General features: G+C 47.1%; 1 protein-coding gene across 1 annotated transcript; it reads left to right on the top strand.

Annotated features, from left to right (window-relative positions):
• Positions 1-9,824: 9,824 nt before the first annotated feature.
• On the top strand, positions 9,825-23,855 carry CLDN15 (claudin 15). The gene is made up of 5 exons (XM_081885285.1): positions 9,825-10,221; positions 18,847-19,011; positions 19,496-19,577; positions 20,286-20,396; positions 21,562-23,855. Exons 1-5 carry the CDS (start codon positions 10,005-10,007, stop codon positions 21,683-21,685), a joined length of 699 nt encoding a protein of 232 aa, XP_081741411.1. The 5' UTR covers positions 9,825-10,004; the 3' UTR covers positions 21,686-23,855.
• Positions 23,856-24,866: the final 1,011 nt, after the last annotated feature.

The following is a 24,866-nucleotide window of genomic DNA, read 5'->3' on the forward strand; positions in this document are numbered from 1 at the left end:
ACAGAATAGCCTGAGGGAGGATGGCATGCATGGGTTGTTGGGTAGCTTAAACTCTGAGCAGGAGGGTGTCAGAATGTACTGCAACATTTTGTTGCAGGCCTTACTTGTTGAAATCTACAAGCCATCGGGTTGTACAGAATGATTCTAAGTAGAGGCAAGGGAGAAGCTGACTACACCACTGAGTGTATATATCACAGTAAATTATTTGATGCAGCATTCGCTCAGTTGGTTAGAGCATGGTGCTGATGACACCAAGATTGCAGGTTCAATCCCCGTATGGGACAGCTGCATATTGCAGAGGGTTGGACTAGATGCTCCTCCAGGCCCCTTCCAACTCTACAATTCTATGAAGTAGGTTGTTTCCTATATATGAATGCAATGCATTGGGTCTGCTGTTTGCCTTATTCATGCTCCTGACCATGAAGATGGGCTCATATACAGAGGAATTAAATAAATACCCCTAATTTCTGTAAACCTCCTCTGGTTGGCATGCTAATGTTTTGCTTGCACGGTATCCAGAAATGCATTTTAGGAAGAGGTTGTGGGAGAGAGTTCAATGCAGTTCAGTTTTAAAAGGGAACCTACCTAATTCCTACTTTGTGAAAGAACAGGCAGGCTGAAGCTCAGACCATCCTCTGAAATCCACGCTTTCTCAAATCTTGCCATGCAGTTCACCAGCCAAGTCATGTGCACAAAAATGCATATACTAGGATAAAGTGTGCATATAAAGGCACAGGCCAGAAACTAAAGCATACAAAAATAGAGATGCAAAAGTGTGTGCAGTGGTACCTCGGGTTAAGTACTTAATTCGTTCTGGAGGTCCGTTCTTAACCTGAAACTGTTCTTAACCTGAAGCACCACTTTAGCTAATGGGGCCTCCTGCTGCCGCTGTGCCACCAGAGCATGATTTCTGTTCTTATCCTGAAGCAAAGTTCTTAACCTGAAGTACTATTTCTGGGTTAGCGGAGTCTGTAACCTGAAGCATATGTAACCTGAAGCGTATGTAACCTGAGGTACCACTGTAAATGAGACAAAGCTTTGTACAAAAGCATGTACTTTAGGGGAAATGTGTTATAACAACAACAACAACAACAACAACAACAACAAAAAATATAAAAAATAATAAAAATAAATGGCAGCAAACTGATATGCAGACGTGGAAAACTGAACCCTAGATTGCAAAAATGAGAAACGGAGAGAAACCAAAACTGACAGAATTGCCCATCCCCATTCAGGAATGAGATGCATTTAACCCCTGTGCTCTGTGTATTGACTTACATATTAGAAAAATTAAGAGCCCATGGGAAGTTGTCCTTGCTGTCTAACAGCTCTCTTGGCCTCATGGTCCTTCTAATACTGAACTCAGATGGTGGGTGCCAAGAGGACTGGATCCAGAACAGGGTCACTGTGAAACAAGAGGGAGGTTATCAGCGTGCTCCCAAGGGACAACGCGACAACTGCACACACACACACACACACACACACACACACACACACACACACGTGGACAACATACAAGTCTTGTGGCGCTTGAACAGCTCCCTTATTGTTCGAAACCCACTTCCTGCCCAGGCCCTTCTCCTCCTCCCCCTCCTCAAGCCCTTTCTTCCTCTTCTCTTAAAATAAACATTGCTAATAATGCCCTTTAGGTTGTGCAATGCTCTTCCAGCCCTCCCGATGCCTTCCTGCAGAGAAGGCGGATGTCTGGGGAGAAGTTCATCTGCCACATCCCGAGAGGAGAGGGGAACGAAGCCAGTAATCCCTCCAGGGGTGGCACCCAGCCTTCTGCCCGTAGATTGTCGGCAGGAAATGATGTGTTTGCAGAGCGTGATCAGTGCCAACTTGAAAAGGCAGGTGATCCCATCTTCAGGGCTTGAGAGATGGACGTGTGCATAGCAAGGCAGCCAAAAAAATAAATGTGGAGGTGAAATGACGGAAGATGGCTTTTTCCTATCTCCACTCTGCTGTCACACACCAAGGGTACCTCCAGTCTGCTGGTATTTTCCAAGAGGGATTCAAGTGCATCAGGGGAGCTGGTGTGGCAATAGTGGCCAGGCTAGGATCTGGGAGAAGAGGACTCAAATCCCCAGTCAGCCAAGAAGCTCACTGTACTTAGGCCAGTCCACTCTCTCTCAGCCTAATCTCCCTTGCAGGGTTGTTGTGAGGATAAACTGGGGAGGGGGAGAACTAAGTATGCCACCTCCTTGAGCTCCTTGGAGGAAAGATGGAATATAAATGCAAGAACAGCAACAACAGTTAAGTTCATGAGTTTAAAGTGGATTAAAGGGCTATGCCAGCCTAGCTCAAAAAATGCTCTTGGGAGCACCAGACTTTTTGAGGTTTGGAACGTGACCGGGAAATGCATTGAAAAGTATGAGATCAAAAAATCTTAAAATGGTAGAACTGGAAGGGATCTCATCTAGCCAACCCACCGCAATGCAGGAATCCGCCCACCTGGGATGAATGAATGAGGAATGGGAAGATGTGTAAGCTGGGTTGAATTAAATGGCTCAGTTGGTAGAGCACGAGGCTCTTAATCTCAGGGTTATGGGTTTGAGCCCCACATTGAGAAAAAGATTCCTTCCCTTCAAGGGGTTGGGCTAGATGACTCTGTGTCAGCTTCGCGCAAACAAATCCAGATGAGTGCTCAGTAAATAGATCATAAGGAGGAGCCCCTGGTAATGTCACCATGGCCCTCCCTTGTGCATCTCCATAATGTAGGGCTGCCATACGTCCTGATTTTCCAGGACATGTCCTGGAATTCACCTCCGAAAATGGCGTCCTGGAGTATTTTTCGCAAATGTCCTGGAAAACCAGGAATGGGGGTTAAATCGTGCCGAAAAGGCCTAAGAAAAGCTCCCAAACTCAGAAATTCTTGTAGCTTTTGCTAAACAAAGCTCAACAACTTTGGTTCCCATAAAAAAACAAAAAAAACAAAAAGAACTCAACAACCTTGGGCAAAAAAATAAATAAAAGCTCAACAACTCTGTCCTGATTTTCACTTTTGAGCTACCATAATTCTCACTTCAGATACTCCTGGCCTCTTTCCAAACTGAATCTTTTTTATGTACTGAGCTGAATGCTAGAACAATAGGATCCAGAATGCAGCAGTCTGATTGGTCCGCAGGAGCCACCCAATCCAGCTCCAGGTGGAAGTGAACCTGCGACCTGATTGGACTGCAGGAGCAGCCAATCAGGCTTCTGGAGGAAGTAAATCCACAACCTGATTGGCCTACAGGAGCAGCCCATAATTAGCCATTCACGCAGGGCCCATTGTGTAAATGATGTATATATAGCTAGACATTTTGGGGAAAGTTTCATTCGTTGCTACAATGAGCTTTATAAAGAATATGAAATTCACACTCAACTCCCAGTATATTTCAATCTTCCTTACAGTCTCTCCTCCCATTTGACTTCTGTTAATGTTTGGATTCAACATCCCTTTCTATTACCCATTAAATTATTGTAAATAGGGACAAGGCTGCAGCAGTGAGCCACTAGGGACTCTTCCTGATTAAGCCCCATAGTTCCCCATTCTGAGACATGGATGGGGAATAAGTGGTCCTCTTAGATGTGACTGGACTCTTCTCTCTCATCAGATGCCACCAGCATGGCCAATGATCAGGGATGATGGGAGGTGGAGTTTATCAGCATCTGAAGGGCCACAAATTCCTCACTCCTGTTCTGATATGCAGCATGAATTAATTACTGGCCGGCTACCACTTCAGTGTCAGGCCAGCGTTTTCCTCTTTCTCACCTGCCCCCATCTTGCTTTGAGAGTTCTGTTGGATGCAAAAGCTTGCACACTATTTTATTACATTTTGGTTTAGTTCTATAAAGGGGCTTTGGGGAGGGGGTTCAAACTAAAGTGGCTGTTTAGCCCTTAGCCCACCTCTTCCTCTGCTTGGGTCACTTCTGTATCTTACATTCAGTGCACTATTATACTACTCTAAACCAAATAACCCTGGGAAATGTAGCTTGTTTATGGTGCTGAGAGTGGTTAGGAGTCCCTTATTCCCCACACAGAGTCACAGTTTTCCAGAGCTCTCTCTTAAGAGGGAGAGCCTGTTAAACCACTCTGAACTGTGTCACTGCGAGGGGAATATGGGTCTCCTATGCCCTCTCATTTCCCAGTAGTGATGTATGGAAGTGAGAGCTGGACCATAAAGAAGGTTGATCGCTGAAGAATTGATGCTTTTGAATTATGGTGCTGGAGGAGACTCTTGAGAGTCCTATGGACTGCAAGAAGATCAAACCTCTCCATTCTGAAGGAAATCAGCCCTGAGTGCTCACTGGAAGGACAGATCATGAAGCTGAGGCTCCAATACTTTGGCCACCTCATGAGAAGAGAAGACTTCCTGGAAAAGACCCTGATGTTGGAAAAGATGGAGGGCACAAGGAGAAGGGGACGGCAGAGGGTGAGACGGTTGGAGAGTGTTCTTGAAGCTACAAACATGAGTTTGACAAAACTGCGGGAGGCAGTGGAAGACAGGAGTGCATGGCGTGCTCTGGTCCATGGGGTCACGAAGAGTTGGACACGACTAAGTGACTAAACAACAACAAGCCCTCTCAGCACCAAGCAATAAACTACAGTTCCCATGATTATTTGGGGGAATCCATGACTCTTTAAAGTAGTAGGATATTGCTTTAAATGTATAGTTCAGATGCAGCCTCAATCTGCATTCCCCTAAAAGTGGCATCAATGCATGTAAATTAGCGTATGCATTTTAAAAAAATGTTGTTGGAAATCTGTTTTGTGGACCTATCTGTCCTCCTGAATCAGAGCATTAGTTCCTGCCTGCATTAACAGAGAGGATATTTCACTCTGCACATGCTCAGAAGCACCCCTGTGCCCTTCAGCCAGCATGGAGGGACATGATATGAGCAAAGTGTGCACCTGGAGAGCAAGGAGATGACACAATCCCATTGATGATGCCTCCCCATGGATGGCACCATGGAATCCTGGTATTGTAATATGGTTCAATGGGGTACAGGATCCCGGCCTGTAAAACATCAAGCTCCGGGAAGCTGACATTTTAAATAACAACAACAATCTTTATTACGGTCCAGAGACCCAACAAATCATTACAAATCAATACACAGTTCATACAGCCTACCTCCATGTTAATCAAGCATTTTGTTTAGAATATAGGGCTCATTTGTTATTGCAACCACCGATAAAAACTTTGCCACTGCTAACGTTCTAGCTTTTGTCCGGTCTTCCAGTAGGAACCTGACATATAGTGAGCCTCTGATTTTCCTGGGAAAGGTACCAGCAAGGGTAGTATCAGTTCAGCCCTGGCCTGCTCATATTTTGCACAATACAACAAAATATGATTTATGGACTCGATGTCTTGAGCACACGAGCAAAGTCTGTCCTGGTAGGGAACTCCTCTCAACCTACCATCCAACACTGCAGAGGGGAAAACATTTAGTCTGGCTTTGGTGAAAAGCCTTCGGTAGTTAGGTATTGTCAGGTTTTAATGTAAGATGTTAACTTAAAGACATACTGTAATGGTTCTAGGGGTTGCTCATGCGTACGTTGTCGCCACTCCTGGCTAGTTACCTGGGTGAACCCTTTCTGTCTGGACAGCCTCTCACCCGTGGCTGTCTCAATCGCTGGCAGAATCCGTCAGTGGGCATTTCTTGAACTTCTTCCAGCAAAGAAGTTCTTTGACGCCTAGTCTCCTCCGTACCTCCGTACCTCCGACGCCTCCCCCTACCGTAAAGAGTGCTGCCAGAAGCGGAGTCGACCAGTGCTGGTTTGATGTAATCAACTCTGCTGGGATAAAGTCTTTCCCCGGAGCCTTTCCACTCTTCAGATTCCCAATTAATGTATGGACTTCCTTCACAGTAACTGGCCTCCAATTAGGGAGCAGTGACAATTCTGCCCTGTCATCCTCCTGTAAGCTGGAAGGGAGGTTTGGATTTTCCATAAATATATTTCTGAAGTGATTCTCCCAAACCTGAGCTGGAATGACACAGCTGGGGGCTGAGGAACTATTTCTCATTGAGTCGGAGACCAGTTGCCAAAAGAGTTTAGTTTCATTGTTTAGTGAGGCATTCAATAGCAGGGACCAGGAATTTTGTTCGGACTGCCTTTTTTTTGAGGCCAAAAGGGCTTTATACTCTTTTTTGATTTTGAAATAAGATTGAGGTAAGTAGCTTAATCCAGCATTTCTATAGGCCAAATAAGCGTTCCTTAAGGCTTCCTTCTTTGTGCGGCACTCTTGGTCAAACCAACCGCACCCTTTTGCAGGGCGTGGCTTGCCAGCTGAGTTTATGTTAACCGAAACCACATCCTGCAAGGACTCAATGAGATTTTCGTAAACCGTCAGAGAGGAGTCTATTGATAGATTGTTTATTATAATTGATTTTAACTTAATTGCAGTTTGTGAATTCAATCTATTCTCAACTGCAGTTGCTATTTCAGGTGTCCATTTTTTCCTACGCAATGCTGGATAATTTGCTTTATCTATGACCTCATGTTCTATGTGAGAGCGCTGAATTGAATTTTGGCCAGGAGTGGAGATGATTAGAGGCAGGTGGTCACTTTCAGTCCTATTATCTATGGTGAATTTTTTAATTGATTCAAAGGCCTCTCTGTTAGTGAGGCAGTAGTCTACTGTGCTGGCTCCATTTGTATTTATGAATGTGTACTCGCCTTCTCTGTCCCCGGGGAATGCCCCATTAGCAATGATGAGGTCAAGGCTTATTTGTAAAAAAGCCAGGCAGAATCCGGCATAGTTGATTTGGCAATCTTTCGAATGTCTACGTGGGGGTGGGTTTAGAAAGAGGGCGCTATTTTCCTTTAGATCTTTTAATATTGGGAATTTTATTTCCAGGCTATCATCATTTGAGCCTATTCTGGCATTCATATCTCCCATTAGGTAAAAAGGCGATCCAGGGTGCCTAATTTGTAGGGAATAAAGGAAACTATGGAATTTACGCCACATACTCTCTATCTGTGTTTGCACTGTATATGGTGGGATATAAGCTGAAACAAGAATGATACTATTGGATTCCTGATGCAAAGTGATCCCCAGTGCCAGCTGCTCGAAAACTGAGCACTCAGTAACTTGTGACGCCAATTGAGTGGATACCAGAGTTACTAGGTCCCCTTCCGAGTGGTTTAGAGGCCTTGATTTCATAGGCGTCGTAACCGTCGAAAACTATGTTGTCAGTTGCCCAAGTTTCCTGCAGCACTATTATGTCAAACCCCGTTATATATTCACGAAATGGCTCGTCCCCTCGTTTGTTGGCCCAACCCGCTATGTTCCATGAGATGAAGTTAAGGCTGCTCGTTCCATAACTGGCTTGGCTTCATTGTGTTGGGGAAATTGTTACCAGCTCTCCCACTGATTCGGAAATGATGCAACCGTTCTTAGGATATGCACGGTGTTGTTGTTCTCGGGGTTGATTTGCAGCATTTTCCCAATTTCCTGGCATCGACGGTGTTTTCTGAATTGCTGGGACCATCGGGGGGTCTTCGTCAAAGACAATTAAATCTGTCTCTGGCTTTCTATGTGTCCCATTTCCCTTGGGCCTTTTGGCTAAGATCAAGTGTAGTATCTGTTCTTATCAGTTTAATATCTGATATGTCCTCTATTTGAGGACTATATATTAAATAAATAAATGGGAGGAAGGTGGGGGACCACATGGCAAATAGGAAAATGTTCTAGGAAGCACATATGGAAAGCAAACACAGGATGGAAAGCTAGGAAGCAGATAGTAGCACACACACACAGCCTCTAACACCAGGGTCACCCAACAACATGTGTAGCTCAGGCTTATTATGAGAGGAGTGGGGAGGGAGAGAGGTTCCAATTCAGCAAATGTGAGCCTTCATCCAGCCAAAGTTAAGATGATAAAGACTTCATAAAGAGCCCTGCTGAATTGAAATCAGCACGGGGACAAACGGAAGAGGATGCCTTTGCTCCAGTGTGGCTCCCCTTTATTGCACACATAACCCCGCCAGCAGCATACGAATCGATATGGCTAATTTGACCCTACAACCCCTCCCCCCTCTCACGCAAACAAAACTCACTGCAGTCAACCCAACGCAACCGACCAGGCCCTGGGCTCCCCAATCTCGCTTACCGCCAATGAATACTGACAAATGGATGGATGAAGAACCTATTCATGTGACGCTGGCATAAAAGCCCTACACACACACTATGTAAAAGAAGGAAAATTTAGGGGGTTGGACTAGATGACCCTTAGGTCCCTTCTGACTCTAAGATTCTACAATCCCCCCTTGGGCATAGCCAAGGAGGACAGGGGGGCAGCTGCTTCCCTAAATCAAGTAAATCAATAAAAATACTTAACTAACTGAGGTTCTGCCCCCCCAACATAAAGCCTGTCTATGACCACGATCCCCTTCTTTCTCCCCAATCTCTCTCCCCACCTATTTTCTCCCCCTACTTCATATTGTCTATAACATTAGTATCTCATTTAATGTAATTGATCTGTAGAAAGGATTCTATGAATTGAAAACAGAGACGCTGTATGTACTTTTGCTCCCCAATAAAATATTTTAATAAAAACAAATTTAAAAATAAATAAATAAATAGTCCTGCTGGATCAGCTACAGTAAGCCCACAACTTATTTGGGGATTATGTTCCGGGATCACGCCGAAAGCCAAAATCACACATAGTGAAAACACATTGGGTTCAATGGCAGGCGGGATTGCCAAACTCCCTTTTTCCTGGACACACCCACCCTCTGTCTGCCCTCTTTTAACTGTTTTAAATATCTATTTTGCCAAGTGCGCCAAAATCTGAATGCGCACATGTTAAATGCGCGTAAGTCGTGGTCTTCCTGCATCTCAGGGACAGGGCACCATTTCCAACCTGAGGGGCACATATACGTACTCATGTGCAACCGTCCTGGGGACACGTGTCAGTGGCGAACAGGATGAGAGGTTAAAAAAAATTGGGCAGAGCCAGAGGCAAAACGCGACTCTCACCTTTGTACCGTAGACTATACAGGCAAGGACACATCTCGCCTCCATTCTCTTGACCGGAGTTCGAGGATGCGCTCCAGAATTTAATGACTCCCCCGCAAAGAAATCTGGGAATTGTAGATCGCGGCTCCCAGCACCCTTAAAAATACTACTGTTCCCAGGATGCTTTTGAGACCCCCCCCCCGGGCTTTAAATGTGCGTTCAGCGTTATCAGTAAGCATCGTGCCGCAGTCCTGCGCGCCCTAACCAAGGAGGAAGCTCCGTGGAATACAATGCAATTCGATTGTCCAACATATTGTGCAACCGGCACAGCGGACTCTGCGTGTGGCCGGATCCAGGAGCGTTGACTCATCCCAGTGTCTCACACACAAAGGACTGTCTCATGTCCGTCTCGGGTTGTTAAATTTAGCAGGACAGGTAGCGAAACTGTCCAATATTAACGGGACTCTCGCGTCCAAGGGGTCGCTCCGCTCCGCGCGCCGGATCTTCATCACCCTCCCACGCCTTGCCCGGACCTGAAAGAAGACAGGGGGCGTTCTTGGGTGCCTGCGCGAGTGTCTTACATCTCCCGCCCCCCCATCACAAAAAGGAGCGTTGCCCGAGCAGATACGCGATCGTCCTGCGAGCGCATTCAAACATCTGGAGAGAAAGTGTGTGGGTGGGAGGGAGGGAGGGGGGAAACTTTCACTGCGGCTCCACCCCCGCTATTCTCCCCACCCCAAAAGCACCTGCCTTCTTGATCCCTCCTCCCCATGCCTCTTAGAGGGGGGTGGACTTTGGTCCAGATCCTGACGTCACTTGGAGGGGGGGCTGCCTCTGCCTTTACCTGCCAGCCCGCGCAGTTTCCGAGTCCAAAGGAAACCTCGTCGGAGGGTGTCACGTCTGCAGCCGCGCGTCTTCGCCGTCGGGGCTTCTCCCTTTTGCCTGCCTGCTTGCCAGACCACCCACCCCTCCCCTCCCGGCTCTCGCCATCCCATAATCTGCCTTTGCCATCGCCATCCTCCTCTCGTCGTCGTCCTCCTCCTCCTCTCCATCACCATGTCTGTGATGCTGGAGACCGTCGGTTTTTTCATGGCGACCATCGGCTGCGGGATGTTGGGGATCACGCTCTTCAACAGCTACTGGAGGGTCTCCACCATCTCCGGCAACGTCATCACCACCTCCACCATCTTCGAGAACCTGTGGCAGAGCTGCGCCACCGACTCCACCGGCGTCTACAACTGCTGGGAGTTCCAGTCGCTGCTGGAGCTGCCAGGTGAGCGGCGGGGGAGGGAAAGCGGCGGAGGGGTCCTCGGATCTCGCAGGACAGGAGGGCAGGTTGGCATCCATGCATAAGGGTAGTGGGAAGGCGAGTGGCAGCCGGGTGGCCATTGGCAGGACATCGATTGGCCATGGGAATGAGAGTGAATGCCCATGGGAGTGAATCAGGTGGCCATGGGAAGGGCAGTGAATGCCCATGGGAATGGCACCAGGTGACCATGGGAAAGACACCAGGTGGCCATGGGAATGACAGTGAATGCCCATGGGAATGGCACCGGGTGGCCATGGGAATGACAGTGAATGCCTATGGGAATGGCACCAGGTGGCCATGGGAATGGCACCAGGTGGCCATGGGAATGACAGTGCATGCCTATGGGAATTGCACCAGGTGGCTATGGGAATGGCACCAGGTGGCCATGGGAATGGCACCAGGTGGCCATGGGAATGACAGTGCATGCCTATGGGAATTGCACCAGGTGGCTATGGGAATGGCACCAGGTGGCCATGGGAATGGCACCAGGTGGCCATGGGAATGACACCAGGTGGCCATGGGAATGACAGTGAATGCCCATGGGAATGACACCAGGTGGCCATGGGAATGACAGTGAATGCCCATGGGAATGACACCAGATGGCCATGGGAATAACGCCAGGTGGCCATGGGAATGACACCAGGTGGCCATGGGAATGACGCCAGGTGGCCATGGGAATGACATGTGTTGTCTATGGGAAGGACACTATGTGACATACGAACCCAAGAAGAGCTTGCTGCAGGCATAGGCAAACTCGGCCCTCCAGATGTTTTGGAACTACAACTCCCATCATCCCTGACCACTGGTCCAATTAGCTAGGGATGATGGGAGTTGTAGTCCCAAAACATCCAGAGGGCCAAGTTTGCCTATGCCCGGCTTGCTGGATTAAGCCAATGGCCTGTCTAGCCCAACATCCTGTTCTCCCAGTGGCCAACCAGATGCCTGTGGTAAACCAGCAAGCAGGATTCAAGCACAACAGCATTCTCTCCCCCTATGGTTTCTAGCGACTGGTTTTCAGAAGCATTCTTGCCTGCAGCTGTAGAGGAGGCAGAGCATACTATCCTGGCTAGGAGCCATTGGCAGCCCTCTCCTTCATGTTTCTGTCTAATTCTCTTTTTACACCACCTTGGTTGGCCATCGCTGCCTCCTGTGGCAGTGAGTTCCTTAGATTAACGAAGTGCTTTCACGGTGGCCATGGAGATTGATTCCGATTGGCCATGGGAATGGCACCAAGGGGTCATGGAAATGGCTCCGAATGGCAGCTGCATTTGCTCCTGTTTGGGCATCCCAGAATAGTTTCTTTTCTACCCGCTTCTGCTCACGCACAGGCTCCGGTCTATTTTCCTGCTGGGCAGCTCTTAGTAGGCATCAGGTGGGTTTCTGGGCAATACCAACCTAGGCCGAGTCCCTTCTCATTGAACCTGTTGCAGCAAATTCCTAAGAGATCCCTTCCTCTCTTTACCCCTTTCCTCCAGGAAACATTCGTTTCTGGAAAAGTGGGGTGAAGGGGGACCACACTTGTTACACCACCTGCCTGCCTACGGCAGCTGGGATTCCACCCCAAAGGAGTGCTAGCTGGGTATATTTAAGTCCTTTGCCCATGCTCAGAGGCGCTTTGTTATTAGTTTGCATATTGTATAGCAAATCTAGAGAAGAGCTCGCCGAAGGCTGCCAGAAAGGGTGATCCAGAATTTTAAACTCTGCCCCGGGATAAACTGCATGCCCTGTGTATTATACTAGCTTATATAACCAACGGCCAGTCGGACCTTTCAGCGGGCTTGCAAAAGCCATGACAGAAGTTACTCTGAGCATGTGCAGCGCAATCTCCTTTTCCCATTAGATCTGGCTTCAATGCAGGCTCAAAACCTTCTGTTACATCTTTCTGCCCAGATTCTCCCGGATCTTGAATAGTTGCACGACAGGCAGAAATCCAACAGATGTAGCTTCCGTCAGCATCGAGCTAAGGCAGCGCTACAAAGAGTTTTCCACGTGGAATTTCTGCGGAAGAGGCAATCTGGGAGAGTAATCCCCTTTCCCTTTCCCAACGAAGCACTGTTGGGTGGCGGGGTGGGGGCGTGCGATATGGCTACAGTACCTGTTCGATTGACCATGATGGAATTAGACTTCTGTGTCAAAAAACCCCCACACAGTCCAGAACCGTGCGACATTTTGAAGCAGTGCTCTGGGGCATGTGCAGAGTGCTTTTCTCTCTCCGCACCCCTAGACATTCGGGGTTTGGGGAAGCGCTTCCGTCTTAGAGGGCGTGGGGAGGGAGGGAAAGATGCCGATTGTGAGCGTTTCTCCTAAGGCCCTGCAGGGGACAGCGATGAGCAATGAAATGATCTCCGACAGGAAAATAGGTTACAAGAAAATAAACTGCCTTTTGGCTGCAACTGTCACCTCATGCGCCAAACGGGGTTGTTGTGTTAATCTGCATCCTGGTAGGTTGTTTGCAGAATGGTTCTGCTAGCTGCAAACGTTCAGATCAGCTGTGTATCTGCTGGCACGTGGGGAAGGGAACATCATGGGAAAAACCAAAACAAAAGCCGTCCTTTCCAGGGGGCTGAAGGGGGCTGGCGACTGTGTGCAAACCGAGGTTGCCAACTGCTCGCGCAGCTGTGCTTTTAACCGCAGCTCGATGCAGGGCGTGGCGCGTACTGTGCGCGAATTGCCACCGATGCTTGTGATCTCTCCAAACCTCTGCAAGCTGCTGTCTGCTAGGTGTATTCAGTTGCTCTGCCTGTGACCATTCCCTCTGTTTCCGATGTCCAGGCTTTGAGTGCCGTCGGTTATGTAGCCGAAATGGAACTTCCCTGCGCAAGGCGGATCCATCACAGGCAGCCTTAGAATAACCTTAAAGTCTGCAGATATGCAGAACGCTTTAGGAGGGGGCGGGACTACGGGAGAGAACTCCCCGCCCCAAAAAAGAGCTTCTGCCCAATAAGAACCGAGAAAATCTGGTTGCCGCAGAATGCTGACCGACAGTAAGGAGAGAGGGATGGAATGGAGTAACTTGGGAAAGGGCATGGCTGGCTGGCTGGCTGGCTTGCATCACGAACAGGAGCGTTTCAACAAGCACCGCTTTGTTGTGCTTTACTAATATAAAAGCAACTTTGAGAGGAGGCAATTGGTAGCAGATGGTCCTGTTCGGGTAGGGATGGAATAATCTGGCCACGTTGCTTTCTCTCAGCATCTCGGTTTGTTTCTAATCTTTGCACTGAGATACAGAGTGGTGTAGTAGCTGGGCGACCTTAAGCCAGTCACTCACTCTCAACCTACCTTACAGGGTTGTTGTAAATGATAGAGGGGACAGGACCTGTTACACCATCCTGAGCTACTTGAGAAAAGACAGGATCTAAATGTAATAATAATAATATTTTTTTAAAAATCAGTTACACCAGCTTGTGATTTGTTTGTTTATTTTTAAATAACTCATGAAAATTCACTAGAATTCTTAGTGTGAATTTATCCTAACACTTTTTTTGCATGCAATTTTGCTTAATGTACAAAAAAAATTTAAAATCTGTCATTTTTGCAGAGCAATTCTCCCCAGCAGAATGCATTGGTATATGTTAGGCTCACAAATACATTTAGAATCATAGAATCATAGAGCTGGAAGAGACCACAAGGGCCATCGAGTCCAACCCCCTGCCAAGCAGGAAACACCATCAGAGCACTCCTGACATATGGTTGTCAAGCCTCTGCTTAAAGACCTCCAAAGAAGGAGACTCCACCACACTCCTTGGCAGCAAACTCCACTGTCAAACAGCTCTTACTGTCAGGAAGTTCTTCCTAATGTTTAGCTGGAATCTTCTTTTTTGTAGTTTGGATCCATTGCTCCATGTCCGCTTCTCTGGAGCAGCAGAAAACAACCTTTCTCCCTCCTCTATGTGACATCCTTTTATATATTTGAACATGGCTATCATATCACCCCTATAGAAATTTGAATAGGTTGTTTTGAATTCTCGTGCACACTTCACTCTGGTGTTTGCATTTTTGTACACATTGCTAAGCTGAAGAAAAGCAATGCCAAACTCACAAAAAGTGTGACTTTTGAAGGGTGGCTCAGGGCTGTGTTTTGGTTCGCTTTTTCTCTTTGAGAATGTGAATTAGGTAGGTTCCCCTTTAAATGCCAATGGGATCAAATTTCCCTTCCCATCTTTAGATGCAGGGAGGGGGACAATCAATTGGAGGAGGCTTTGAGGTCTTCTTTGCCAGAGTCCCTCCTTCTCCTGGGATCTGTTCCTGCTGGGTCATCAATCACCCCAACATGAGCAAGAACAGGCTCAGCCGGAAGACATTTTGCTGCCTTGGGCAAAGGACAAGCTGGTCCTCCTCGTGCCTCCAACATCCTCCATGTCACATAAAGATGATGAGTAGCCTGGTACCTGAATATTGGTTCATCACTGGCAAGAGGACAGCATCCTTCAGGGCACCTGAGGACAGCAGGACAGTTTTTAGGGAGTGCAGGACAGGCTGTGCGGCACACTTATCTCTCATCCTCCTTGCTAGGGAACAGCTAATCTGTCAATTTTGTTCTCTCCCAATGTTTCATTTTTCCAGTCTTCAAGTTCAGCTCTCTACATTTTGACATCAGTTACCAATTTTTAACTCTGCGAATAAATAAGTAAACTTAAATTCAATCCAACTTTTTTAAAAAAAAGGTCTCCTGAAAAAAAATCACCAGTCCATTCCGAAACCAAAGCATTCCAAAACCAAGGCGTTCTTTCCCATAGAAAGTAAAGCAAAACAGATTAATCCATTCCAGACTTTTAAAAACAACCCCCAAAACAGCAATTTAACATGAATTTACTATCTAACGAGACTATTGACCCATAAAATGAAAGCAATAAACAATGTACTGTACTATAAAATAAATAAGGCAGTATTGTAGATGATAAAAATTTAAATTCATTTTTTTCCCCTTACCTGCACTGATGATAGTCATTGTTTGGATGGGGGACTTTTATCCATTTCCACAGTCACACAATCAATCAGTAGCTGAACTTGGTTCCACACAGTCACAAAAACAAATTAACCAAAAAAGCCTCAGAAACAAAAATCCAAAATCAATAGCAAAAACAAAAGCGCCAAACTTAATCCATTCCGGAAGTCCATTTGACTTCCGAAATGTTTGAAACCCAAGGTGCAGCTTCTGATTGGTGCAAGTGCCCCGGAAACAATAGCCGACAGCTGCATCGGACGTTTGGCTTCCAAAAAAAAACATTTGGAACACTTACTTCCAGGTTTTCTGTGTTTGAGAACCAAGACGCTTGAGAACCAAGGTACCACTGTATATATATTTCTGCCAGCACTTTCCACTAATAATAAACTTTTTTGGGGGGGGGCATGCTATTTTCATGAATACAACATGCCTTTTTTCATGCACACATCACCCTGGTGCATTTTGTACACATTACTGGGATGGAGAACAGCACTGCAAAATTCAGAGAGGTGCAAATGGAAAGTTTGGCTTCCCTCTTCAGCTCAGCTGGAGTTTATTGAGCTGCGGGAGCCATTGGTACTTGGCCTATGTGTGAGTCAGCATGTTTGCCACAGGAAAGAAGTGTGGGTGGAGGTGGGAAGAAAGAGATTTCAACACCTGGACAATGAACTGAGGCAGGACTGATGACCACAGAGCTGTCCTCGACTGGCAGACAGGAGAGTCTGGGCCAAAAAGGATGTGAGCAGGGAATGGCAGAACCTGTTTCTTACTTCCCTGTTTATTCTCTGAGACACACCTCCTCTGGCACAATCGGTCTCCCCTACCACCTTTCAGCAAAGATCTGGAATTGAAGCAGAAAGTGTCATGGAGGAAGAGGAGTGCAGATCTCCTATAGCGACAGAGTGAGATGTGTGACAATGCTGGACAAGGATTCAGTCTAATAATAATAATAATAAATTATTTATACCCCACCCATCTGGCTGGGTTTCTCCAGCCACTCTGGGCGGCTTCCAACAAAATATTAAAATACAATAGTCTGTTAAACATTAAAAGCTTCCCTAAACAGGGCTGTTCAGATGTCTTCTAAAAGTCTGGTAGTTTCCTCTCTCTTTAACATCTGGTGGGAGGGTGTTCCACAGGGCGGGTGCCACCACCGAGAAGACCCTCTGCCTGGTTCCCTGTAACTTGGCTTCTCACAGTGAGGGAACCGCCAGAAGGCCCTTGGTGCTGGACCTCAGAGCGATGGGGGTGGAGACGCTCCTTCAGATATACTGGACCGAGGCCGTTTGGGTAGTGGAATCCACATGCTCCAGCTGTTCCTTTCTTACCAGGGAGAGTCTGTGTTGTTCCTGGGGGGCTTTTCAGCAGGGAACTTGTCTGCTGCAAATTATTGCTCACATTTTAAAAAGCCATTGCCTTCATGGGTGTAGTAGCCAGGATTTATGTTGTGCGGGGGGTGGGGGGTGGGACACCCTCCTGTCGCCATCCTCTGTTTGGTTCTGTCTAGCAGATTCAGAATGAAATGTCTCAGCAGCAGTTGTTACCAATTAACAATTTTGGAATGCAAAAATATAGCAAATCAAATCATCAACTCTAGCATGCGGGGGCCATTTCTTTTGAATCCAAGGGCTCAGAAAAAGCTGTCAAAATCTTTGTACCATTTCTACTTTTAATTTTTCTGTTTTTCCTTGAAAATATTTTTTTTTATTAATTTTCAATTACAATAATCCAATAAAAGGCTAATTATAACAATGCCAGATTATAATACCATTAATAATGCCAATCATTCAAAAGCCAAATTATACAATTTAGATGGCCCCCGTATGCTAGAGTTGATGATTTGATTTGCTTTATTTTTGCATTGCAAAATCTTATAAATTTCCATTACACTCGTCAGAATAATAAACCCTTATACCGCAACTGCAATTTTAACGACTTCCATCCGCATTAACACATTAAATGATTTATAGTCCCACAGGTGAAGCATTCAAACTCTCTCTTTGTTCTTCTTGCGTGTGGCAATTATTCTGTCCATGATGTTTCTGCCTCAATTTCTACCTTTAGTTAAGTCTTTTTATTTATTTACTTGATTTGGGGGGGGGGGCAGCTGCCCCACCCCGGCTACATCCATGTTTGCCTTCTTAAAATGTGAACATTAGTTCCTTTTGGATAAACCTGAGTTTGTTCATTTTAAAAAAAGGAACTTTCCAAGTTCTGCTCTAGGAGGTGGTTTGAGAGGACATCAGGCGGCCATCTTGTTTGAAACTAAAGCGAACCTGGTTCTGGTCTGTGCTCAGGGAACCGCACCTTGGTTTCCCTGATGGAAGAAAGGCAGGATCAAAAAGCAAGAAGATCAATGGATAATTAAACCAAGGCCGGCTTTACCATGGAGCAAAACAAAGCAGTAGCGCAGGGTGACAACTTCATGCACCCAGCCGCTATCTCTGTGTACCTTAAAAAAACACACACAAAAGTGATATGCGGAAGGTCAAATGGTTAAAAATGGCATTTTAAAGAGCCATTGATTTGGCTTATTTGCTTGTGGGAAGCATTATCAACAGAGTTCAAACAGTCACCCCCCCCAAAGAAAAGGTAAAGGGATTTGTGGTTTTGGCATGCACAGCTCGGTTTCATTGTTTATATGACAATAGCCCTCAGTGTGTGTATAGTGTGTCTGTGTGTGAGAGAGAGCTATACTACTGGGCAGAACCACAGGTGTGAAAAACTCCTCAAATGACACCTTTGCTTTACTCCAAAAGCTACCTTTCCGGAACTCGAGGCTAATACCATGTCCAGGGGGTGGGGGGAGGCAGAAAAAAATATAACGGGGTTGTTTTGCCCTGTTTTGTGTTACAAATTTCAATTACCGATGCTTTCCCGGAATTGCTTTATTGTGTATTTTAGTTACCTATGGGTTTTTATAATTGATTTTATACTTGCAAACTGCTAGAGCAATACTTGGAGGTGGTGATGATGTGGGTCAGTCAACTGACGCTGAATCCCAAACAGACAGAGCTGTGAGGCAACCTGAATTCTGACATCCAGGAGGTGGGGAGATGGCCCTTTTTGGACTGAGATGACTTGGCCACTGAACTCCATGCTCTGGTAACTTCCAGATCGGATTATTGCAATGTGCTCTGCGTGGGTCCGCCTTTGAAGAGCTCTTCAATTGCTCTAAAGTGCAGCAGCCACATTACTGTGTTTAGGGCTTGCATGTTTTGAAACAGCTGCACTTTGAGCAATTGTGAGGCCCAATTCAAGGTGCTCACATTAGTGTTTAAAGCCCTAAATGACTCAGGCCTCCAATAACCTGAGAGACTACCTCCTTCCCTACAGACCCTAAGATCGGAGGAGCATGAGGCTCTCAATCTTAGGGCTGTAGGTTCCAGCCCCACGTTGGGCAAAAGATTCCTGCATTGCAGGGGGTTGGACTTGATGACCCCGCTGTCCCTTCCAACTCTATGATTCTGTGACCCTCTCATTTGTTCCACCATCCTCAGAAGTTCGGATGGTAGCTGTGGCCCTGGAGTGTGTGCTCTCTGTGGCAGCTCCTGAGTTGGGAAACTCGAACCCAAATTTCAGGGATGTGTTGGAAAGTTCTGCCTGGGTCAACACTGACCAGCTTTTTCGCTGTTCCTCTCCAGCTTACCTGCAGGCATCCCGAGCCCTCATGATCAGTGCGTTGGTGCTGGGCTTCTTGGGGATCCTGTGCGGCATGTTGGGTCTGCAGTGCACCAAGGTGGCAGAGGGGAACCCCAACGTCAAGGCAAAGATGGCGGCTCTCGCCGGCTGCATGTTCATCTTGGCTGGTAAGTGGAGCGAAAAGAGGGAGCCTTACGACTGTTGACCAAGACGGAAATTACTTGCTGAGCAATGTTCTTGGATTCAGAGCTGGAGATTGTTCATAAGCCTTTTGGTTGGAGTGGGGAACCTCTCTTATCTGGCACTGGGGATTCTGCCCCCTGGACACACCCCTCTCCTCAGGCCACACCCACTTAGCAGTCCTACTTACTGTCAGGATGCTGTCAGCGGCTCCTAGCTGGTTGCCCAGGAAAGTATAAATACAAGAAACAGTTTTTTACCATCCTTTTTTTAATTTCAATCTTCACAGAGAGAGGCTATAGAACCCAGTCTGTTGGATAATGACATTGTCCTGAATTAATCTCTCTCACTTCCTCGTTCGTCATTCTCATCGTCTTCTCTATGGGTGCAAAAAGCATCCCTCTTTAGTATGCAGAGATGTGCCAGGGCTTCGTCCTGTCCTAAACAACCTTTCTTTTTCTCTTTGTTCAGGTATCTGCGGGATGGTGACCATCTCCTGGTATGCCTTCAATATTACCCGGGATTTCTTTAACCCCCTCTTCGTCGGCACAAAGTAAGTCTGCCAAGTGGCAGGAAGGGGTGGGGTGTCAGATCAAAGGACCCCGGACAACAATGAAATAAGGGAAGAGAAGCAGGGCTTCTTTCTAGACTGTCTTAATGACTGTGTCTTTCTTTACAATGACTTTACTGTCATATATAAAATACTTAAATAAATTTGCATTAGCAGACTTCAAGGACACATTTCACCCAGGCAAAAGCATTTAGGGTGCCTTGTGGAACCAGGGAGGGGGTGTGGCCTGAAGAGAGGAGGCGTTCCCTGGGGAGAGGGGGAGTGGCCTGGGGAGAGTCTCACAGGCCAATTAGAGAGGACTGGGTGGGCTGCATTTGGCCCCTGGGCCTGCAGTTCCTGACCCCTGTTTTACAGGACATGCCCATGACTGCTTTTGCGTATCGTAAGAGTCAAGAGTAAAGAGTTTTATTATCTGCGTCGTTTAGTTGACCTCAGCACAGGGACAGGGAGCCTATGGCCTCCCAGATGATGTTGGACTACAACTCCCAACATCCCTGACCATTGGGCTTGCTGGCCGCAGGGGCTGATGGGATCGGGAGTCCAACCGCATCATCACTGGCATGCCATGTTTTTTGCAAACATCTCTCCCCCCCCCCATGTTTGCTTTTGCAAACTGAATTCCTTTTGGATGACAAAATGTGATGAAAGGATTTTAACCAAGATTCCTTTGGGATGGTTTCCAACATGCAGGTATGAAATTGGACCTGCCCTCTACCTGGGCTGGAGCGCCTCGTTGCTTGTGATAATTGGAGGAGGATGCCTGTTCAGTTCGTGTAAGACCCATTTGTCCCAGGACAAGAGGTGAGAGCAATGCTGGCCCCAGACTTTTCATGGAGTGGGTAGAGGGACTTGTGCCTTCCTCCCTTTCCCCCTCTGGGTCCTAGCTGAAGGACCAGGTGCGCAGCCTGGGAGTCATTTTGGACTCACAGCTGTCCACGGAGGCGCAGGTCAATTCTGTGTACAGGGCAGCTGTCTACCAGCTCCATTTGGTATGCCGGCTGAGACTCTACCTGCCCGCAAACTGTCTCGCCAGAGTGGTGCATGCTCTAGTTATCTCCCACTTGGACTACTGCAATGCGCTCTACGTGGGGCTACCTTTGAAGGTGACCCGGAAACTACAACTAATCCAGAATGCGGCAGCTAGACTGGTGACTGGGAGTGGCTGCTGAGACCATATAATTCTGGTCCTAAAAGACCTACATTGGCTCCCAGTATGTTTCTGAGCACAATTCAAAGTGTTGGTGCTGACCTTTAAAGCCCTAAATGGCCTTGGCCCGGTATACCTGAAGGAGCGTCTCCACTCCCCATCACTCTGCCCGGACACTGAGGTCCAGCTCCGAGGGCCTTTTGGCGGTTGCCTCACTGCGTGAAGTGAGGTTACAGGGAACCAGGCAGAGGGCCTTCTTGGTGGTGGCGCCCGCCCATCAGATGCCAAGGAAATAAACAACTACCTGATTTTTAGAAGACATCTGAAGGCAGCCCTGTTTAGGGAGGATTTTAATGTTTGATGTTTTATTGTGTTTTTGATATCCTGTTGGGAGCCACCCAGAGTGCCTGCGGAGGCCTGGTCAGATGGATGGGGTATAAGTAATAAATTATTATTATTATTATTACCCAGAAAGAAAAGGGAAGGCAATGAGAGGTTGTCATGACTTCCTGCCTTATGGCTATTTGTCCATCTAGCTTAGAATTGTCTTCTCCAAGGACAGGGAGCCTGGGTACCTCCAGAGGTTGCTGGACTCCAACTCCCATCAGCTCCAGCCAGCATGACCTATGGTCAGGGATGATGGCAGTTGTAGTCTCACAAATCTATGGAAGGCCACAGGTTCTCTTATAAAGTGGGATGGTTATGAAAGCAGCAAGAAAAGGGGTGGGAGCAATTCTGAGAGGAAGCAACAAGGCCGAAGCCATGTCAAAATTTATCGAATAGTAACCCCCCCCAACATCTGTTTTTGTGTCTTCACAGCTACACTTATCCATACAAGGCCCCCAAGAGTGTCCTGTCGGCCCCCACCAACACAGCCCCTCGCCCCCGCAGGGAGTCTAACGCCAGCAGCAACGGAAAGTATGGGAAGAACGCTTACGTCTAAGCCTCTGCAGTGGGGTGACCACTCCTTTCGGTTTGCATTTTCCCAAAAGAGACGTTTTCAGATGCTTTCCTGGTTGCACAGGAACCCAAAGGCTTTTTTTACGGAGCTCACAAGCCTTGGTAGGAAGGGCTCTCTTTCTCTCTCATATCCCACTCTCTGCTCCAATTCCTTTGGACATTTCTGGTGATGATGATGGTAATAGGAACTGGACAAAGACAGTGAATCCACAACGACCCTGGAAAATGCTGCATGGTGTTCAGTTCTTCAGTGCGGAGGAGAGCTGTCTACATATAATGATTTTGCCTTCCTTCTCCTCTGAATGGAGACGGTTCCCTGTTGGTCAGTTAATACTGGCTTGCTAGGTTTTGGCTAGCGTGTCGTTGGGAGTAGATGGCTTCTTAAAACGACAGAGGCAGGGGATGAAATCAGACCATTTCTCTTGGGAGAAATAACTTCTCGTCTGTTCCAGACATTTGCACAGGTCATATGCGCTCGGTGATGGGGAGAGAGGCCAAAAAAGATTTTGAACGTGCTCAGAGGAACTGGTTTATATCCTTACCTCCTACAGCCCAAAGCGCCAAATACTTGGATTGGATTCTCTATGGGGAAAGAAGTAGTCTGAACTTAAATTCACTTGTCAATAGCAACAAAATAGTATTTTCTGTAGGTTTTGTGCCCCCTACCTCTGCACACCCCGACAACACCCAGTTGAGTTTGCTGGATGGGGGGTGGGAAATGGTATTGAATCAGGATGACAGTACTGAATAAGGCTTGCTGAAACAGAATAGGATTGCTTCGAGGATTCGTAAGACAAACTTTTAAGATGTGGCTTTTTAAAGGTGCCCTCCCCATTGGACATCCACTCCCATCAGCCCCAGCCAGCTTGGTCTGGGATAATGGGAAGTCCAGCCATAGACAGAAGACCTCAGATTCCCACTCCCTGAAGTAGCAAAGTGGCTTCAAATGTCAAAAAACCTAGACATCCTGTAGAAATTTAAGCTTTTGCAAGAACTATCAGGTCTTGTGTTGTAAAGCAAACCAGGGATGCTTCTGTATCTCATCCCTCTCTTACTAGCCTTAGGGTTTTTTGATTGCCCTTTTGTATTTGAAGATGGAGATCAGTTAGATCAAAAGACCCAGTGCTTTGTCATCATTCATCAAGCATGGCATTGGATGTATATGTTATCTCCAGCAATTCACAGCTGAAAATACAGTTTTGGGTACTTTCTGGTTCCGCTAGGAGTCTCCCCCCCCCCAATTACTACCTACTGCTTAGAGCACACCTCGGCCACCTATCAGATTAGCGCTAGCTGCTATGCCCTGGTTTATTCCACAGCAGCCTCTCCCACTCTGCTGCTCTCCAGATGTGGTTGAACTACAACTCCCATCTTCCCTGATTGCTGGCCATGATGGCTGGAGCTGACCAGAGATGAGAGTCCAGCGTCATTTGAAGGCCATCAGGTTAGGGTTAGGCTCCACAGCAGGGGTCAATGTTATAATCTCTGCAGAGTTACAAATCACCCTGTGAAAGGCACAGCAACATGGGCTGGTTGAAAAGTTGGCACCCAGGGTAAGCCTTTGTTCTGTAATAACACCTCCTGGCTTGGCTCCTGAAACGGTGTGTAAGAAAATTGAGGTCACCCTTTCATGCAGTGTTGCTGGTTTGGAAATTTCTGCTGAAAGGGCCGTGTCAGCCTTCCTCCCGGTGGGCAGGAAGTTCAAATGCAGATGGAGGTGCATATTGAAAAGTTTTGCATTTCAGGATATGACACACCTAGCTGGTGACTTGAAAGCCCTCCAAAAGCTCTGGTTGAAAGGGATCTCTACTTCTGACAATCACACATAAGGAGGTTAATAATAGCACCTGGACTCTGGACCTGTACAGAACGTTCAACAGCTCCTCTTTGTGATAAGTATTACTCAAAGATACTCAATGTGGAGACATGGCAGCCTGGGGTAACTTGGCCTCCCTCCATCGGAGAAGAGGAGCAACTGGACTCCTATAGATAAGAAAACGCGAATTTTGCTTTGACTTTGAACCAAGTCTTTGCTCACTCAATGCTGAGAAAAACAACTCTGGGAGCACATGACCTGTGCGCTAGAAGCACTACCCTGTACATTTCAGATTTATATATTATATATATAAAATGAACATTGTTTTCAATGACAATTGACTGGTGTCTGCTGTTTACAACCAGCTCCAGGAACCCAACTAAAATAAAAGCATGATTCTTAATCAGAACTAAAGTAAGGCAACCTAGCCAGGACTGATGGCAACGTCCTACAACCAAGTGCTCTGAAATGACTTCGGACCAGACTTCACTGGCAACGCTCCATGTTCCGATCTTTTCATTCAGGAGCTGCTCATCACAACCCCAACTCTTACCACACTGACACACACACACAAACAAACCAAAAAAGGCGCTTAGCATTTAGGCACAATGGTACAGGGAGCTCCATAATCATCACAACAACCTTGCGAGGTCCTATCATTCCTCTCCCCATCCCTAATTGCAGAAGGGACGAAAAAACCCTCTATTTCTCCTCTTGCAAAAGACTCCTGTGCCCCAGTCCTGATACTGCCTGGGGGCTCCAGAAAGAAGTCCTTTCAGCAGCGCGAATCCACTTCTGTTTGCTCCCAAGGCGTAACATACTGGATTTGGCAAAGCCTTGCAAGTTGTTCTGGGTTCGTTGATACACAAAAGAGACCAGAGAAAGGCATGGTTAAACTACCTTGCTCTCCCTAACATGGAACACACTGAAGGCAAAGGTGAAGAACCTGTGGGTGTCCCTATGTTGGACTACAACTCCCATCATCCCTCACCACGGGTGATGCTGGATGAGTCTTGTCTGACACCTAGAGGGCCACAGGTCCGCATCCTGCCATGCATGCCCCACCAAGTTCTAGGGAACCGTATAGGCTTGTACCTGCAACTCACCTCTCTCCTTGCAAACCTGTGCAGAAGGCATTAGTAAATCGTTTTCGGGAGGGGTGTGTGGGTGTCACAAAGGATTCCTCCCTCAATAGGCCAGGTCAGCTCGATAATGCCAGATAAAGGTCTTCGTTGCAGAAAGCCTTGCTTTCGTAAGACTTAAAATGGCCCCCCCCCCAGCAAAGTGGGAATGTCTTCAAAAGATGAAACATTTAGGGAAGAATGAAGTCACGCTTGCAGGCTTCCTA

The sequence above is a fragment of the Podarcis melisellensis genome (genome assembly GCF_964234715.1).
Source record: "Podarcis melisellensis genome assembly, chromosome: 13".
NCBI lineage: Eukaryota > Metazoa > Chordata > Lepidosauria > Squamata > Lacertidae > Podarcis > Podarcis melisellensis.

Coding starts and splice junctions, on each gene's coding strand:
- CLDN15 (XM_081885285.1), top strand. CDS start 10,005: ATGTCTGTGATGCTGGAGACCGTCGGTTTTTTCATGGCGACCATCGGC. Junction 19,012..19,495: donor CTGCATGTTCATCTTGGCTG/GTAAGTGGAGCG, acceptor CTCTTTGTTCAG/GTATCTGCGGGATGGTGACC. Junction 19,578..20,285: donor CCCCTCTTCGTCGGCACAAA/GTAAGTCTGCCA, acceptor TCCAACATGCAG/GTATGAAATTGGACCTGCCC.